General features: G+C 49.9%; 1 protein-coding gene across 3 annotated transcripts; it reads right to left on the reverse strand.

Moving 5' to 3' along the window:
• Window positions 1–815: 815 nt before the first annotated feature.
• On the reverse strand, window positions 816–17,773 carry AOC1 (amine oxidase copper containing 1). Of its 3 annotated transcripts, none has more exons than XM_055334582.1 (5): window positions 14,359–14,475; window positions 12,104–13,692; window positions 11,128–11,413; window positions 10,647–10,779; window positions 816–1,274 (listed from the first exon to the last, which is right to left on the reverse strand). In XM_055334582.1, the coding sequence occupies exons 1-5, from the start codon at window positions 14,370–14,372 to the stop codon at window positions 1,167–1,169; spliced, it is 2,130 nt and encodes a 709-aa protein (XP_055190557.1). In that variant the 5' UTR covers window positions 14,373–14,475; the 3' UTR covers window positions 816–1,166. The 3 variants fall into 3 exon arrangements, with proteins under 3 accessions (XP_055190557.1, XP_055190556.1, XP_055190555.1); XM_055334581.1 differs by lacking the exons at window positions 816–1,274; window positions 14,359–14,475 and adding exons at window positions 6,464–10,045; window positions 17,717–17,773; XM_055334580.1 differs by lacking the exon at window positions 816–1,274 and adding an exon at window positions 6,464–10,045 and having other exon boundaries at window positions 14,359–14,387.
• Between the last annotated feature and the right edge of the window lie 1,715 nt (window positions 17,774–19,488).

Genomic DNA, 19,488 nt, shown 5'->3' on the forward strand with positions numbered 1-19,488 from the left:
TAGATCAAGGGTCTCAGACGACTACAGTTTGGCGGATCCAGGGTGGGTGTGGATGGACTGCTATGCTTTGGCTGTGGGTGGCCTGGGTTTGGACTGCGTTCAGGTGTGATCTGCCTGTCTGTTCTGGGACACAGGCTGAGGGCTTTCTGGAGGAAGCCCTGCTTACCCTGGGTTTCTAGAGAGCAGGCAAGGAGCCAAACCATGCCAGCCCATTTCATGTTTCTGTTTCTGTTCTGTCCACAAATATTCCATTGGCCAAAGCATGTCATATGGTCCAGGTCAGCTTCCATGGAGTAGGGAAGAGCATTCTGGAGGAATGTGAATATTTGCTGAGTAATTACCTGGCTATCACTACTGCCTCAGACAGTTGTGGGATGAGAGGTGTTAGTACTTGTCTGAGCATATGGTAGTAAGTGCTCAGTAGGCGCTCACCTTTATTGGGAAGATATAGGGACAGACCAGATCCTAAATGTCTTGATAAATCATCTTGAAGATTTTTAAAAAAGATTTTATTTATTTATTCATGAGAGACACACACACACAGAGGCAGAGACGCAGGCAGAGGGAGAAGCAGGCTCCATGCAGGGAGCCCGATGTGGGACTTGATCCTGGGACTCCAGGATTATGCCCTGGGCCGAAGAGAGGTGCTCAACCAGAGAGCCACCCACACATCCCCATCTTGAAGATTTTTATGTTTGGATTTCCCCCCTAGGACAGTGGGGAGCTATTGAGGGTTTGAACAGAAGGGTGACATGGTCTGATTTGAGATTTATTTATTTATTTATTATTATTATTTTTAAATTTATTTATTTATTCATGATAGACATAGAGAGAGAGAGAGAGGCAGAGATACAGGCAGAGGGAGAAGCAGGCTCCATGCCGGGAGCCCCATGTGGGACTCAATCCCGGGACTCCAGGATCACGCCCTGGGCCAAAGGCAGGCGCCAAATCGCTGAGCCACCCAGGGATCCCCGGGTTTTATTTTTTTTTTTAAGATTTTTATTTCTTTTATTAGAGAGCATGCAAGATAGAGAGCACAGATAGGGTGAGGGACAGAGGGAGAGGGAGAAGCAGGCACCCCGCTGAGCAGGGAGTCTGATGTGGAGGCTCTGTCCCAGGACCTGGGTTCATGACTGGAGCCAAAGGCAGATGCTGAATCAACTGAGTCACCCAGGCACCCCCGATTTGGGTTGTAGAGTGATCTTTCTGGAATTGCAGTTGAGGAGATGCGATGGGGCACGCTCCAGGCTGGGGGTGATGAGCAGGAAGTCACCCTGAGAAAGGAAAGGTGGCATGAGTTCAAGAAACGTTAAGAAAAGGTGGTCTATAGGATAAAGAGATGGAGTGTAGAGAGGAGGGAAGTGCTCAGAGCGGCATCCTCGTTCTTGGCTTGGGTGACAGGGATGCAGTGATGAGATCCTCCAGCTGAGGAGCACAAGGAGCAGGTGGGTGGGGAGAGTGAGGGAAGGGATGAGTGTTTGAGGTGAGATTCTTATAGGACATGCAGGTAGACGTGCAGATCTTGGGGTCTAGGAGGAGAACCTGGACATAGGACATGTATTTGGGAGTCACATCAACAAAACTAGGCAGGGAGGGAGTCCTCCGTCATCCCGGTGCCCAGGGTTGGAAAATATGCTGTGCTGGTGTAAAGGAATTTTGAGTGGTACACAGTAATATGTGGCCGATATCGCTAGTTCCTTTCAGCTCCTTATACCACATTCTTCTTTCAAACTGAACCCTGACATTATTTGGGGGTAGCAATGCTCAGATGAAACACTCCAGTCCCCAGCCAGGCCCCTTCTCTAGCCAATGAGTTGTAAGTAGAAAGAAGGATTCTGAATTCTGGGAAAGTCCCTCAGAGCATAGGGCCAAGCCTTTCTCTATCCTACAGGCTGGCAGTCAGATGCGATGGCAGGAGCTCTAGCCGCCACTTTGGACCAGGAAGCCGAGAGCCATAGGTTAGGTGAGTGCAGTGGAGAGAAAGGAGGCTACATCTTGAGACACCTTCATGGAGCTTCTATCCCAGCCCTGGGTTGCTTTTTCCCTAGAAACAAAACCTCTCTTGTCAAGCTGCTGGTTTATTATTTTTTTTCTGTTAAATTCAGCTGAAGTTAGTCCTAATGAAAACATTATGACTCTGCGGTACTTGGTTAAGCCTGCACCTGGGGCCTGCACCTGGGGCCATTTCCAGTTTGCTTAGTTGAGTTCATGGTTCTTCTCTGTGGGATTGATTGGGGAAGGCTGGCCGCTGATGGAGCTGGCGGTGCAGGTGTGCTGTGCCACCTGGTGGACACATGGCACACAGCACCCCTTTCACCTAGGGCACAAGGCACAAAGAGCTGGGATGCTTTACAGGCTGTCTGCTTTTACCAGCAGCGCTCTGCACCCCAGCTTGTTAACTTGATCTCAGCCCCATGGCATCTCTTGACCGACCATAAAGTGCTCCAGAGTCCTGAATGTCAGTGGACAGACCTCTGAGAAGCCCAGGAATTCCTGACTGTCCCCGAGAGCTCAGGTGCACTCTCAGAAGCATGGGCGGGGGAGGGGGGGGGCTGTTTCTAGCTACCCCTACCCCTGCTGGCCGTGCTTCCCCTCCCCCAGGTTGAGGACTTCTGTACTAAATAAAGGGTTCCATGTGACCTCTCATTCTGCAGACTCTGTCTCAGAGCAATAGTTAAAACAAGAGAGGAGGGAGGGTGATGACTCACTGCCTCGCTGAGCAGGAAATGAACACCAAGGGAGCCTAACCTGGCAGCAGGCTGGAACAAATGGATTTGCGGTCGTTTGCGCTGTTGGCAAAGCGGGCTCCTGTGGGCGAGCTTATTAATGCTTCCTCCTGCTGACCACTGGTGCAAACCCGAGGTGGCTGATTCTGTCAAAAGCCGAGTTCAAAGTGCAAAAACGAGTGTCGGAGTTTCAGAAATTCCAGAGATGTGGTGGCAAGACCCCTGGCACCCGGACACCTGGGCACCCAGGTTTACTCCCAGTTGGTCACTGACAGTGTACGGCCCGCTGCCCACCTTCTTTTTCTGGGCTCTGCTTGGTACACGGGGTCGCTGGGACACCTTCCAGCACAGGCCCTGGCAATAAGCACGCCCTAAGTCAATAACGGGAGTGGGGGTGGAGGTGGGGGTGAGGGAGGGAGGGGCCTGGGGGGGGGCCGGGTGTAGGAAGTAGAGGCTTTGGGGAGGAGCGTCAAGAGGAGAAGGAAGATGACTTCTCCAGCTTCTCCAGCATTTAGCCCAGAGCACAAGCGGATTGCCTTTGCTTCTGGGGGCGTGTGTGGGGAGGTGGGAGCTGCATGGGCAGGGGTGGAATCCAGCAGATTGATGCACGTCCTTGTTTTTCCCAGGTGGGGCCTGTTAGGCCGGGGTGGGGTTGGGAGGAGATGAGCAGGGAGACAGAGAGCGGCCCAGGGTCAAGCGCGGTGGGGACAGTGGGTGTTGGGGAGATTGAGCTGAAAGAAGAGATGAGATTTGGTGGGAGGGGGCCTGAGAAGCACCCCCAGTCCAGAAGCTGTGCACCTCAGGACTGGAAGGAAGGAGCTTAGAGTCTGCCTGGCACCTGGTGGCTGCAGAACTGGTCTCCCAGGTTGTGGGACTCGCACAGATTCACAGGTGGGCATGTATTGGCGGAGCCAGGCCCAGGCCCTGCACCTGCCCCTGGGCCACTGGGGTCAGAGTCCTGCTTCCTGGGATCAGGACCCAGACAACCAGAAAGCCCCTGCTGCCTGACTCTTGGTCCTTTTTATTCTTAAAATGACAACAGTGAGAAAATTCCCAAAGGAACCCTAGTACCTGTTCCTATGAGAACGAGACAGGGGTTCCTATGTCCCCCTCTCCATCTCCCCACATATCTCCTTGTATGGCTGGGGCTGCCTTCCCTGAAAAGCCTCTAAAAGCAACAGGTTCTCCTTTCCCTAAATTTTCTAGCTTCCTCTGCGTTATGTAAAGCAACCTAGTTCACTCAAGGCTTTCTCAATTTGCATCTCCACCTGGGAGCGGAGCAGCCACAAACAAAACCACATTCTGTTTTATTTGGGGAGCAAATGTGCTTGGGCTGGAGTGGGGGCAGGGTTGGGGGTGTAAATCATGGTTTTCTCTCTTCTTTTCTCTTGGTGGGATCTTCATAGTCTCTTGCAAAGAAGGTTGGGGGTGGGGTGGGGGTGTCTCTTCCCACTCAGAACCCAGCCCTGTGCTTCTCCTTCTGTCATGGCTCTCCTGCTTTGACAGCTTTGCCAAGCCTGGCATGGGGGCGCCCGCCAGAATTTCTTCCCAGGAAGAGCTGGGACTTGGGCTCTGTCTTGGGGGAAAACTACATAGGACCAACCTTTTTCCAGGGTCTGAGCCTCCTGCAAGTATGGGTGGACGGATGGATGGACGTGTGTACAACAAGGGTCTGCCTTCCGGGCATGGCTGCCACCCTCCTACCCCCAGCCAAACACACATAGAGATGTCTGGGTAGCTTTGAGGGTTTCCCTGTCGCTGACCCTATAGGCTGGGGTCTGTGAGCTGCCAGAGGATGTTGGGCCAGTCTGACCACATGAGGTGAATTACAGGATTGTGAGCATGATCTGAGGGAGTAGGACAATCGGCTGAGCCCAAAGGGTGTGGTAAGGGCTCCTCCTACAGGAGACGGAGCACAAGGACCACTGACTGGATGTGGCTTTGGGTCCAGATGACCCTGGCATTATTTGAATACCACCTGTCCCATTTCCTGGGGGCCAACAAGGCTATGAGCCAATTTACTGAACAATCAGAGCTGGATGGGTTGCAGAGTGGAGATGGAGGGTCCCCCTCTTCATTGTTGTCTTCCATTTGTTGCCCTGTTCCTAAGACCCTTCCTTGGCCCCTCTCCTCTGTCCCATCACTCTGGGGACAGGCCCTGAGGCTGTGGATCCTATGCTACTCCCACCCAGTGGTAGGAGACTGGGTGGGGAGGGAGAAGGGAGAAGGTAAGGAAGGTAAGTCTGTGTTGTCCTCTCTCTCCACCTGGGACACACAGGCCTGCAGGGCATCCAGCTTCCACCGCTGAGCCTGGTCACTGGGTCTAGGAGCACCTGCTCTTCTCACTGTCCCCAGCTCCTGGGCTGGAATATTTTCCCTGCTCTTGCCTTCCCTGGAATGCCTGGCTCCTGCCTTCTTATCTCCTCCATCCCTAGAACCATTAGTTCCCTGAATTAGTGAATCTTTATATGTGTACCACAGGGTTTCTGCTTCCTATGTCAGGCTGGTTCTTCTATCCCGGCCTTAAGAACACTGGGACCACATTCCACCATCACTTTTTGATTATGTTTGGGTATTAAACAGCCCCTTGAAGTTAATTTAAAATTCCCATTCGACATCCAACTCAAAGTTTTTCTCTCCTTCTAGTTTAGCCTGACCCTAGGCCCAAGGGTCCTGGCCCTGGGGTCAGGGGTGAGTCGTGTCAGCTTCCCCTTCCCACCTGCTCTTCTGCTCAGGCTCCTGGGGGGCCAGGCTAGGGTGGGAGCAGGAGGGAGGAAAACTCACCCCACTGATGTGGCCTGTTCTTGCTGTCCTTGGGCTCTGGATGGCAGGTGGCAGATAAGTGAAACCCATTAGGTTGAGAACCAGCAGCGAGCTGTATGGGGACCTTCTCCTGCTGGGTCAGGGCCACATCTTCAGAGAGCAGGGAACACATGCTTGGACCTTTGGGATTGTGTGATGCTCAGAGATGTCGAGGCAGTACGTGAAATTTTAGGTCATACGACACATGGGATATCCATGGGGTATCCTCTGTGCCTCATGTTATCAGCTGTGGGCTTATAAAAGATCCATACACACTGAAAAAGGCCCATTCCCTTGGGACTTTTCCAGTCCTTATTCTTATCCTTCTTTTTAATTAATTAGCTACTCTAGCGATGAGAGCCCAGGCATCAGCTCAGGCCCATGGTCAAGTTTACATCTGCTCAGTTACTTCTTGGCCACACACGCTTTGGGCAATGATCTGCCTTGCCAGCCCAGAACCTCCTGCCAGGTCACTGGCACGGCTATGTCACTCTCCTGCTGACACTCCTTCCCTCTTTGATGTAGAATGCCTCCGGACCATGGCTGGGAATTCCAGTGTAGAAGTGAGAGCAAATCTACTGTCCAGCTTCTCCAGGCAGTTTTCCATGTCAGTGATGCACTTTTTGACTCTAGATTTTCTTTCTTTTTTTTTTTTTTTTAAATATTTTATTTATTTATTCATAAGAGACAGAGAGGCAGAGATATAGGCAAAGGGAGAAGCAGACTCCCTGCGAGGAGCCCGATGCAGGACTCGATACCAGGACCTCGGGATCATGACCGAATCCCGAGCAGAGCCGAAGGCAGCTGCTCAAGTGATGAGCCACCCAGGTTCCCCACAACTCCAAATTTTCCATGTGGTTCTTTTATTATGTTTAAAGATTTATATTTATTTATTTATTTATTTATTTATTTATTTATTTATTTATTTATTTATATTTATGATAGTCACACACACACAGAGAGAGAGAGAGAGAGAGAGAGAGGCAGAGACATAGGCAGAGGGAGAAGCAGGCTCCATGCACCAGGAACCTGACATGGGATTTGATCCCGGGTCTCCAGGATCATGCCCTGGGCCAAAGGCAGGCGCCAAACCGCTGTGCCACCCAGGGATCCCTATCTATCTATCTATCTATCTATCTATCTATCTATCTATCTATCTATCATCTATCTATCTATCTATCTATCTATTTATTTATTTATTTTAGAAGAGGGGGAGAGGCAGACGGAGAGGGGGAGTGAATCCCAAGCAGACTCACCACTGAGCTCAGAACCCAACTCGGGGCTCGATCCCACAACCCTGAGATCACGACCTGAACCAGAACAGAGTCGGATGCCCAACTGACTGTGCCACCCAGGTGCCCCTCCACTTGGTTCTTTTAAAAAATAATTTTGGGATGCTGGGTGGCTCAGTGGTTGAACATCTACCTTCGGTTCAGGGCGTGATCCTGGAGAACCGGGAATGAGTCCTGCATCGGGGTCCTTGCATGGAGCTTGCTTCTCCCTCTGCCTGTGTCTCTGCCTCTCTCTCTCTCTTTCTCTCTCTCTCTCTGTCTCTGTCTCTCATGAATAAATAAATACAATCTTTAAAAAAATAATTTCTGTCTCTATAGTGATATTCTCTGTTTGCTGAGACCTTGTCCCAGCTTCTTTTACTTCTTCAAGCGTGGTTTCCCTCTGCTCTTTATACGTACTTATGATGGCTGCTTTCCTTTTGTTGCTAAGTTCTACATCTGGGTCCCCTCACGGATAGTTTCTTTTTTCTGCTCCCCCCCTCCGCTGTGTATAGGGGCATCCTGTTCCTTTGCATGTCTTAGAATTTTTTGTTGTTGAAAACCGATCATTTTAGGTACTATTCCTTTTGTTGTTGTTGCTAAGCTCTGGGTTAGTAATGGAATTTGGCAGATGTTAGAATGATGTTAGGATGTAGCATACTCACGATAAGCATACTGGCTGGTGTTGAAGACACTCCTCTTAACTCAAGGAAAATAAGATGAGGGGGGATAAAAGAATTTTTTCAAGCACAGCCAACAGCTTCTCCAGTAAAGCTGAAGGTTAATTGAAAGTAAATATTTTCAAAGCAAGTGCATTTCCTGGCTCCTCTTTAGAAAAAGTTATTGTCTGCTGAACTACTAACCCTTTTTATGAAGATTAGATTTTCTCCCCTAATGCTTAAAAATGTGCTCTTTCCCTTTTTCTGTTGTGGATATTCATAATCTTTTATGTTTTAGTAGTTCCAAAGCTTTTAAACAATTCAGATAATTTCAAAAATTCAAAAAATGACTGAGATAAAAAAGGTTGATATTTTAAATATTGTATCTGTTGTTACAAAAGTGCTTTGTCCAAATCCTGTAATGTTTGTCTGAACGGTGTTAAGATGGAAAGCTTAGGGTTTGCCTTCTCACTGCTATACAAATAAGAGCTACTCCAGTGGGTTCCTGGAATATTAAGCACAATGCAAGTTTGTTTGCTTGATTAGCATCCCTTGGGCACCAGGGAGCCCAGGGTCATGTTGCCTGGACCACAGCCACACCTTTCCACCAGATTCCTGGTAGGAACAGGCAACCAGAACAATGGCAGAGGAAAACAAGTTCAACTGATAGTTAGCTAGGGGTGGGCCCCCAGCCTGGTGGGTGAGCCCATGCAGCTTCCCTTTAGGGGGTACTACAGCAGATAAGGGAGTTGGAGACTGTTCTGTGAGCCCCTCCAAAGCCCAAACTCAAGTCTCAGATCTTCCCACCAGCGGGGTGCATGGCACGTAGAGGAGGGAATGATGGCTCCCCCTTCCCCCCTTTGGATGGATGATAAAGAACAGGAATGGGAGGGATAGGCCAACCCCTAGGTGGGAATGGCACCAAGTCTTCATTCAGAGATGTGATGGAGAGAAAAGAGAGAACCACATCTGTGGGCTGATTATTTTCCCCATGTATTCTTCTCTTTGGGATTGGAGGAGAAAGCCTGGGGACGGGTAGGGACCCAGGAGGAAGCAGGCTGCTTTATCAATCCCTGGAGCTTGCAGGTCCAGACAAACCCAGACACTGGCCCTCCCGTCAACATTGCCCCACTGTCCCCATTCTGCCCTCTGGATCCTGCAGACTCTGCTCTCAAGGGCAACAACAGAACCCCACAAAACCCCCAACAGAAATGCAGAAAGATTTACATTGAGGACTCCTGTTTCATCCCCTGTGTCATTCACTTCTCCCCATCACCTTCAGGTGCTACTGCTTGAGTGTGTAGGGCCCCCCCTTCCTACAGCTCACATATTGCAATTCTAACACTCAGTGTGATTCTGTTAGGACTTGGGGACCTTTGGCAGGTTCTTAGGCCAGGAGGATGGAGCCCTCATGAGTGGGATCAATGTTGTTATAAACTCCAGAGGGCTCCCCACCTTCCACCATGTGAGTACTGAAGTCAGAAGTCTGCAGCCCAGAAGAGGGCCCTCTCCCAACCTTGCTGGGACCCTGATCTTGGACTTTCAGCCTCTACAACCATGAGCTGTAGACTTCTACTGTTCGTAAGGCACTCAGTGGGATTTTGTTACAGCACTCGGTGGGATTTTGACCAGACTAAGCCAACAGGCGTTACTCATCCCCTTGCCTGTCTTTCTATCCTGCAGCTCTTTCCCCACCAGTACAGAGATTTCTTTTACAATCGCCTAGAATTGCATTGTGTGGCTGTATGTTGTGTTTTTTTCAGACCTGCAGGATCTCTCTTGTAGTTGGACTTTTGGGTTGCTTCCAGACTTTGCTATTACAAATGGTACTGCAGTGAATCAGTGCGTGCATATGCTTTTCCTGTGTTTGTAGGGAGATCTCTGGGATAAAACCCTAGGAGTTGGACCAGTGTATCGCAGGGTAGAGTTGTTGGCCATTTGGTCCATTTTCTGTAGCATCCTCCTACCACCGCACTAGTTTGCAGGCCCATCCCAGTGACATCCCAGAGTCCCCTGCAGACTCCTGAGGGGGAGCTGCCAATCTGTTTTTTAAAACCAATCTGGTAGGTAACTCTAGTATTTCAGTGAGCGTCACTCAGTGATGGAGGTCTTTTCCAGGATTGAGCAGAGCAAAGGGAAGGGTGGTGAAGGCTCTCTCATCTGAGGGTGTCCTACACTCAGGGCCTGGTGTGTGGCCCAGCCTCCCATGCCTCCCCCCAAGAAGCAGCACATGGCGCTGAGCCCTGAAGGGCTTTATTGTCTGTCGCTGAGGGGCAGTTGGGCTTCTAGGTGGGGTTATTTGGGGGCAGAGGGTCCTTCACACAGGCCTGTAGGTTCCATTGTAGCTAAAAGGGTCAGGCATTAAGCAGTCCCCATCCTCCTCAGGGATCCAGCGCTGGACGTAGTTGGGGCCACTGTCCCGAGGCCACACAATTACGGTGTCTTTGGACGCCAGGGATGGGTCCTCAGGGAAGAAGTTGAAAGGCCGGAGCAGGAAGCCCACAGAGTTTCCCGGTGTGGAAGTGTTAGGGATGTCCTCTGAGTGGGGAATGTGCAGAAAACCCACGGTGACCCAGGCCACCAAGTCCTGTGGGAGACAGGGGTGGGCAAGTGCTAAGGGGGCTCAGAGGGGACAGGGGATGGCAGCCCTCTCAAGCCCCACTCTACGGAATTGGCAGACCCCTGAGCTTGCCCTCCACATAGTGAGCTGCTGGTTTCCAAGCTGGAATCAGGCACAGATCTGGTCTTGGGCTAGGGCTGGAGGAAGGGCCAGTTTCTTTCTTTCTTTCTTTCTTTCTTTCTTTCTTTCTTTCTTTCTTTCTTTCTTTCTTTCTTTCTTTCTTTCTTTCTTTCTTTCTTTCTTCCTTCCTTCCTTCCTTCCTTCCTTCCTTCCTTCCTTTTCTTTCTTTCTTTCTTTCTTTCTTTCTTTCTTTCTTTCTTTCTTTCTTTCTTTCTTTCTTTCTTTCTTCTTTCTTTCAGATTTATTTATTTGAGGGGGGAGAGAGAGAGCGAGAGCGAGAGCAAGCTGGGGGAGGGGCAGAGGAAGAGGGAGAGAGACTCAAGCAGACTCTGTGCTGAGCATAGAGCCTGATGCAGGGCTTGATCCCACTACCCTGAGATCATGAACTGAACCAAAAATCAAGAGCTGGTCATTAAACCAAACGAGGCACCCAGGTGACCCCCAGTACCTCGTTTTCAATGTTCTCATTGTTGTGGAGAAACTCCTCAAAGACCACAGGTGGGTCCCAGGGGTCGTTCTGGTTATAGATGCTGCTGCTGCACACCTCTGATTCCCGGTACTTGGTCACTGCCAGGGGGTACCTGCCCGGAGGAGAAGCCAGGTGGCTCCAGGTGCCAGGGGGCCTCCCAGCCCTTCTGGAGACATCTTCAGAGTCAAGGATGAGGGAAAGTTACTGTCTTCCCCCAAACGTGCAATCATCTCCTGGTGTCAGCCAGACCGACCAACTGTCAGCTGAGGCTCAGGTGCTCAGCATGGCTCTCTACCTGCCCCCCCACCTCCCAAACACAGAGCCCCAGGTCCAGGAAACACAAATCCACACACGTTCATGTGCCCAGATACACCACCACATAGACTCAGAATCTCATAGAAACACGGACACGCACAGACATGTGAATCCTAGCCCTCCCCTGCCTCCCAGGCTCCCTTACCTGGCCCAGGTGACAGCCCGCTCCTGCTGCCAGCCCAGGGGCAGCACCTGGTCGGCCATGGAGTGGATCTGTAGCCGGTAGCTGCGCTTATGATGCCAGCGGTTCTCCTTGGGACTAGTAAAGAGCAGGTACTTGGGCAGAGTCTGTCCGAAGCGGAAGGCTGCCTGGCGCTCCCGGTGGTAACTCATCTGCTTCAGGGTTGATTGGACCAGGTGGTGTCTTGGGCTCCAGGGGTTGGTGATGTTCTCTAGCTTCATCTGCAGGGTCTGGAAACTATTCTTGGTGCCTGCGGGTGTGCAGGAAGATGGACAATGAGAATCAAATCCCCTGACCTGAAATATCCTCATTCTGTGCTGGGATCTCTCTCCATCCCAAAGCACAGCCAAGAGCAAACCATGAGGGGTGGAGCGAAGAGGATATTGTGGGTATGCACTGAGGTAGCTGTAGGGTAGAAGTAAGGGATTAAAACCAAAAAACCCAGTAGAGGAGCCAGAAGACAACTGAGTCAGGCCTGATCTGACAGTGATGTGATGTCAGGCCAAAGCCTGTCATGATGCCCCTGCCATATTTTATGGTGACCTTGTTAATCCAGGAGACAGTGAGTATTGTGGACAGCATAGCACTAGGCAGCGACATTTCTTTTTCTTTCTTTCTTTCTTTCTTTCTTTCTTTTTTTTTTGGCAGCAACATTTCTTAGGCCCCTGGTGTTGTCCTCACTCTCCAGCCCTACGTGCACAGCCTTCTTCCCAATCCAGCCCTCTAGGGGTCAACAAGCCCCCCAGGGCCAGGGCAGGACCCACTTTCCCACCCAGGGCCACATATATGCTAGTCACTTCCACTGCTTTTCGGGGGCACACAGATTTCTAGCACTGCACTTTGCAGAGAAGTGGGTTAGGCTCCTGATTTTATGCCTCAAGGGATGTTTCAGCACCATCTCCTGCTGCAGTGCAAAGGTTGTTGCAAGCCCGCATCCTACCTGCCACGTCCAGGTCAATGCGGTAATGCACTAAGTGAGTGTGCATGTTGCCAAGCAGGTGTGTGTGCAGGCGGGTCCCATAGTGCAGCCCCTCGGGGGTGTAGAAGGTGGCATGGATGTAGCCAGTGGCGTGCATCTTGGCTTCCAGCACCCCGTTGGGGTAGAAGATGAAGTCCCAGATGTAGTCATAGTTGTAGACGGTTGACGTCGTCCGTAGCACCAGCACCTGGCCCGGCAGCCCGGCATAGAAGTTGAAGCCCCCACTGAAGTTGGAATTGAAGTGTCGGCGAAGGGGCACGCCTGTGGGCATCTCAAACACGCAGAGGGCTCGCGGGTAGCGCACGGGGTCATCGGCGTCGTAGTAGTGGAGGGCATCCAGGAAGGTGGCCGTGTCCGGGCAGTCGATGCCGGGGGCCAACTCGTGAGTGACGCTGCCCAAGCCCCAGCCCACGTCGATGTAGTTGGTCTGCATGCCTGCAGGCGTGTGCCCTCCGTACAGTGCCACGGCCTCCTGCACGCTCACCTCATAGGCGATGTGCTCACAGCCGAAGTGCACGTTCAGGATCTGTAGCCCCGAGGAGGAACGCAGCCTGAAAGAGAAGCTCCAGCCGCCGTAGTGCACTGTGTTGCCCTCCAGCTTGTAGCGGGGGCCTTGGGGATGCACCTGCCGGGGGCCGTTCACGGTGATGGGGGTGGGGAAGTCCCCACGTGGCTTGTAGGAGGAGAAGAGGGGTGGTTCCTGGGTGCTCTCCCTGCCCTGGCCCTTGGGGGGAAGGTCCTCCAGAACCACCACATCCACCTGTCCCTCTTCATACTTCCGTGCCAGCTCTTCCGGGCTCCGGTAGAACTTTCCATTGTACCAGACCTGCTCCACTTTCCAGTCTTGGGGGTCTGTGCTCCTGTGATCTATGAGGAGCTCCAGGCCAGTGGGGTGCAAAAAGTAGCCTTCTACAGAGCGCTGTAGGATGAACCAGGAGCGGCGCTCACCGGAGGCCAAGCCCCGAGGTGCCACGTCTGTGAAAGTTAGGCATCGAGAGTCACAGTCTTGGAAGGAAAAGCCTGTGGTATTAAGAAAAAATTGGTGCAGGGGTTTGGTGGTCTTCTGCAGGGTCTGGCCCAGGAGGACAGACTCTGCCCAGGTGATGGGTCGGGAGGTCCACGTGGTGCGGTGCCCAGGCCTGGGGGGCAGCTCTCGCATGTAGTAGGGCCATGGCAGGGGCCCCACCGCAAACTCGGTGACATTGGGATGCTCCTGGGCTCCGAAGAAGATGACAGCACGCGCCTCCCGAACAGGAGGCCTTCCACCTTTATTCAGAAATCTCAGTATGTGTTGCTTCTTGGGTAGCAGCATCTCAATGAGGAACACGGAGTTCTTGGCCACCGTTGGTGTTCTAGAGGGCTCCAGCCTCAGCTCCTCCTGGGACCAGAGGAAGCGGCGCACGGCCTTCAGCTCTTGGGCGCTCAGGTCTTTGAACACCCTGGCCTTGCCATGCAGGGTCTGTGAGGTGCACTTGGCCGTGGTCAGTGCCTGTAGCACCAGGGTGGCGGCGACGGCCCAGCTGAGGGCCAGCGTCTCTGGCCGCATGGCTCTGGAATGCAGTAGCAGAGATGAATTTAGGAAGTGGGTTTCCATTAGGCGGGAGTCTTGAATGGCGTTGTCGCCCAGCCCGATGGTTTTCCTACAGCCTCAGCCCCCCTCCTGTGGCTGCCCCACCTGCAGGCAGGCCTCCACAGCACCTGGGGCCCTAACTTAGCTGGTCAGGTCTGTGCTTCCTGTCAACTTTAAATTCTGCCCTATCCTTGCTCGTCTGCAGATCTCCAATTGTCCCGTGGACTTTCTTACCTGTATAACTAATTTTTCCCTTTCTATGTAGTTTCTGAGCATGGCAGAACCTTGGGCTCTTACTTCTCCACCTTTAGATTACTCAGCCAAATGCCTCAGAGTGCTTATGCATCATTGGGTATTGACAGCAAAGCTACACTTTTGATGCAATACAATACTTTTTACATAGATACATTTTGAAATTTAGCAAAGAAGTTCAAAGAGTTGGCTCCAGAGTCAGGCTGCTTGGGCTTGGGTCCTAGGACAGACATCATCCTACCACTAGGATAAGCTGTGTGACCTTGGCAAGTTGCTCAGGCTCTCTGGGCCTCCACTTTCTCAACTGCACTGGAAATAACAATTACACTGCCTCCTAGAACTGTGCAAGAAATTAATTGGACAATAAGGATAGCATTTTTAGAACAATGCCCACCTTTTAGGAAGCATTCAGGAAATGCTAGTTACTCTTCTTTTTAAAGTCAACTATGAAGATACAGTCTGAGTCTCTTCAACAAATGATCTTGGGAAGTTGGACAGCCACATGCAGAAGAATGAAACTGGACCATTTCCTCACACCATACACAAAAAAAGACTGAAAATGGATGAAAGACCTAAATGTGAGACAGAAATCCATCATAATCCTAGAGGAGAACACAGGCAGCAATCTTTGTGACCTTGGCTGCAGCAACTTCTTACTAGACATGTCTCCAAAGGCAAGGGAAACAAAGGCAATAATGAACTATTGGGACTTCACCAAGATAAAAAGCTTTTGCAAAGGAAATAGTCGACAAAGCCAAAGACAACTGACAGAATGGGGGAAGATATTTGTAAATGACAGATCAGATAATGGGCTAGCATCCAGAATCTATAAAGAATTTATCAAACTCAACACCCAAAGAACAAAGAATCCAATCAAGAAATGGGCAGAAGACATGAACAGACATTTCTCCAAAGAAGACATACCAATGGCCAATAGAGCATGACAAAATACTCCACATTACTTGGCATCGGGGAAACACAAATCAACACCACAATGAGATACAATCTCACACCTTCAGAATAGCTAAAATTAACAAATCAGGGAATGACAGATGTTGGGGAGGATGCAGAGAAAGGGGTACACTGTTGGTGGGAATGCAAGCTGGTGCAGCCACTCTGGAAAACAGTATGGAGGGTCCTCAAAAAGTTGAAAATAGATCTACCCTATGACTCAGCAGTTGCACTACTAGGAATTTACTCCAAAGATACATATGTAGTGATCTAAAGGGGCACCTGCACCCCAATGTTTAGAGCAGCAATGTCCACAATAGCCAAACTATGGAAAGAGCCCGGATGTCCATGGACAGATGAATGGAGAAAGGAGATGTGGTGTATATATGTATGTATATACATATATATAACTACTACTCAGCCATCAAAAAAATGAAATCTTGCCATTTGTAATGACGTGGATGGAACTAGAGGATATTACACCAAGTGAAATAAGTCAATCAGAGAAAGACAAGAAATACAATTTCAAGAAAGAAATTTCAAGAATTTCAATACAAGAAAGACAATTATATGATCTCACTCCTATGTGGAATTTAAGAAACAAAATAGGATCATAGGGAAAGAAAGGGAAAAATAAAACAAGACAAAATCAGGGATCCCTGGGTGGCGCAGCGGTTTGGCGCCTGCCTTTGGCCCAGGGCGCGATCCTGGAGACCCGGGATCGAATCCCACGTCGGGCTCCCGGTGCATGGAGCCTGCTTCTCCCTCTGCCTGTGTCTCTGCCTCTCTCTCTCTCATTCTATGTGACTATCATAAATAAAAAAATAAAAAAAAAAACAAGACAAAATCAGAGAGGGAGACAAACTGTAAGAGACTCTTAATCATAGGAAACAAACTGAGAGGGCAGCCCAGGTGGCTCAGCGGTTTAGCGCCGTCTTCAGCCCAGGGCTTGATCCTGGAGATCCGGGATGGAGTCCCACATTGGGCTCCCTGCATGGAGCCTGCTTCTCCCTCTGCCTGTGTCTTTGCCTCTTTCTCTCTCTGTGTGTCTCTTGTGAATAAACAAATAAAATCTTAAAAAAAATCTTTTTAAAAAAAGGAAACAAAGTGAGGGTCGCTGGAGGGGCAGGGGGTGAGGTGAAGGGGTAACCGGGTGATGGACATTTAGGAGGGCACGTGACGGGATGAGCACTGGGTGTTATATAAGGCTGATGAATCACTAACATCTACCTCTGGACCCAATAATACATTATATGTTAATTAATTGAATTTAAACAAAATAAAAATAAATTAAACACGCTCCAAAAAGAAGATACAGTCTGTGATACCAACACATTTAAAAATGTAAGCAATGTGAAGTAATTTGTGATTAAGCTGTAGACCTGTGGCTTTCAAGGTAAGGTTGAGGGAGCCAGTCCTGCCCCAGGCTTTTTTGGCGCCTCTGGTGGTGTCTTCACGTTGTGGCTGCTTGACCGTTCAAAAAGGGAGGAGCCATCCCACGTTATCATTTGGGGAGACACCCTCTCCCGTCCATTTTAGGGGGCTGTGGTCAGGGTCTTCACCTCATTTTCCCACCCCCAGTGCTGCCAGTACAGTTCCCTCTGGTTGTCTCATCTCCTCCCCCCGTCCTGGTGTGAAGGCCCGGGGATTCACATGACCTTGTGAATGTCCCCCACTCCAGCCTGCAGGAAGTGACTTCTGGGATGAATCCCAGAGGTATGGGGTTGATATGAGCTTGTACTGGCTATTAAATTTTATCAAGGCTCCTTTTTGGAGAAACAAAACAAAACACCCCAAGATTTTACTTTTTAGAGCAGTTCTAGGATCAAAAGAAAATTGTGAAGATGCAGAGACTTCCTAAGTACCTCCCACCCCCACTCACACACCGCTCCTCAGGGAACAAATCCTTCTCCCAAGTGGGACATTTGTTACCACCTATGAACCCATGCTGACACATCGTTGTCATCCAAAGTCCATAGTCTCCACTAGGGTTCACTCTTAGTGGTGTACATTCTATGGGGTTTGAGAAATGGGCAATGACACCCATCCATCATTGTAGGATCATACAGAGCAGTTTTTCTTTCTTAAATATCCTGTGTTCTCTACCTGTCCACCTGTTCATCCCTCGCATCCCTCTAACTCCGGGCAATGACTGCTCTTCTTGCTGTCTCTACAGTCTTGCCTTTTCCAGAACTCATACAGTTGGAGTCATACAGTATGCAGCTTTTCCAGATCGGGCTTCTCTCCCTTAATAATGCACTTAAGTTCCTCCAGGTCTTTTCATGGCCAAGGATGCCTATTTTATAATCTCCTAATTCCACATTTCTTTTTTCTTTGCTAAGGCGGGAGAAGTGCAGGAGATCTGTGGTCCTTTTAACCTGAACTTGGTTATTCTTTAACTTTTACCTTTCCTAGTATAATCTTCTATTCCGAAGTCCAAGTGGGCAGTGGGTGAGGTAGACGATGATGGTAATAAAGCCACACGAGGAGGGAGAAGTGGGTGGCCAGTGAGATCACATGTGAAACATATCCCTCCTCCCCACTCCTTATCTCTGGCACCCCGAGAATGGCATCCGTGCCCTCCCTGTGCCCTTCCTATCTTGCCTCTGGGCACTCTATGCCTGCAACCCAGCACGTTGTGCCCTGAAGTCATATCCTCTGGGTTCTTGCCCCTTGCATTCTGGCTCACCCACCCTCTGTGTCTGTGTCTCTCTTGTCCCTCTCTCCATTTCCTTCTTCCCATTCTTCCCTTCCCGCAGCTCCCCTGCCCGCTGCCCCCTCTATGCCCCACCGGAACGCACCTGTGTGTTCTCCTCTGGGCTTGTCTCTGCTGCCAGCCTTCGTCTCTGACCCCTTGAGCTTTATGGTTCTTTTGACCCCGCCCTGGAGGGAGGGACAGGGTGAGGCATGGGCTGACCAAGGAGGAGACCTACAGCTCAGGGGTTCCACGGTGGGCATGGGCAGTGGCATGGGGAAGTGCACGGGGCTCTAGGCTGCTGATGCCTGGGAGGCTTCTGTTACCCCTTCGAGGACCCACGTCTGGAGACTCCCCAGTCCTTCACCGCCTTTAGTGACCAGGATCCACTTCCAGCACACTGTCCTAGGTCTGTTACCCTCTCACTTCTCCTGCCACCATGGCATCTTCCACATGAGTCATGTGTCATCCTCCCTGTCTCGAGCTGTGAAGTGCCATGATCTGTTAAAGGAGTTGGTGAATTTCAGAGGTCAGAGACAAACACAAGGGCAAGTTTACTTGAAAGTTGCCTCACCTGAAACAGATCTATGGGCATAGGCAGGGACTGGCACAGATGGACACCATGATCAATAACAGAGGATCTGACTCATGTGTAGAATAGGGAATCAGAGACCAAATAGCCAGGGAGAGAGAAGCCAATGAGTTAGTCAAAAGGTCTTATCTCTATGGAGAAAGGAGGTTGGAGCTGGCCGGGGAAAAAACCAGTCAGGATGGCTGGGGTTCTGGCCCAGAGAGAGGGGAATGGGAAGGGAACCAAGGAAAGGAGCAGGGTGCAGCATGATGTGGCTCAGAGAGACAGTGAGGTAGATGTGGGCAAAGGAGGAAGCTCCTGGTTAGAGGATAAAGACAGAATCAGGAACAGTGTGAGGCTTGGAAGAAGCTCACCGCCCCATTCCCTTCTCCATCCTCAAGTCTTGATGGCTAATTCTTTTGTTATTATATGACTTCTGTATCTCACATCATTATCTCCCTGCTACTTGCATTGCAAGGCATTTTGGTATTTAGTGGCAGCTAGATGAAGGAAGGAGAAAACAGCTAGTCAACCTACTACTTGTTGGCAGTTCCAGAAAGCCTTTGGTGTGTCCAAGGAAGGGCATTAGCCTGAAATGCTAAAATGATGATTTATATAATGACTTCCCTTACATCCTTTCCTCTTATTGGTCTGGAGGATTGAGACTTGGTTAGTCTCCATTCTGAGCTCACCAACTTCATGCACACATGAGGATGTGGGATCCAAAGAGAGTCATAGGAACAACTGGACATTGAGAATTACGGTCTGTTCTGTTCCACAAAAGACATCATAACCAAAAAAATGGAGTGAGGACAGATCAGGAGAAGGTACTTAGAAAGATTAAAAGAGAAAGGAACCACACATAAAGGAATGAAGTTTGACTCTTAACTCACACCATACACAAAAATTAACTCAAAATAGATCGGAGACCTCAGTGTAACAGCCCAAGCCGTAAAACTCTTAGAGGGAAACAGGAATAAATCTTCTTGGCCTTGGGTTTAAAAAGGATTCTTAGCCACGACTCAAAATCACAAACAACCGAAGAAAAAACAGATAAATTGGACCTCACCAAATTTAAACTTTCGTATTTTTTTTAAACTTTCATATTTCAAACAACACCATCAAGAAAGTGAAGACACCCCACAGAATATGAGAAACTATTTGCAAATCATGTATCTGATAAAGGACTTGTCTGTAGAATATGTAAAGTACTCTCAGAACTCAATAATAAAAAGACAACTCAATGAAAAAATGGGCAAAATATCTGAATATATGTTTCTCCAAAGAAGGTACACAAATGGTCAAAA

The sequence above is a fragment of the Nyctereutes procyonoides genome, unplaced genomic scaffold (genome assembly GCF_905146905.1).
Source record: "Nyctereutes procyonoides isolate TBG_1078 unplaced genomic scaffold, NYPRO_anot_genome, whole genome shotgun sequence".
In the NCBI taxonomy this organism is placed as follows: Eukaryota; Metazoa; Chordata; class Mammalia; order Carnivora; family Canidae; genus Nyctereutes; species Nyctereutes procyonoides.

What these genes read in the sequence shown, in the direction of transcription:
- AOC1 (XM_055334580.1), bottom strand. An exon ending in CGGGCTGTCACCTGGGCCAG is followed by an intron (nt 10,780 to 11,127) that starts GTAAGGGAGCCT and finishes TCCTCCGGGCAG; the next exon opens with GTACCCCCTGGCAGTGACCA. An exon ending in ATGAGAACATTGAAAACGAG is followed by an intron (nt 10,046 to 10,646) that starts GTACTGGGGGTC and finishes TGTCTCCCACAG; the next exon opens with GACTTGGTGGCCTGGGTCAC.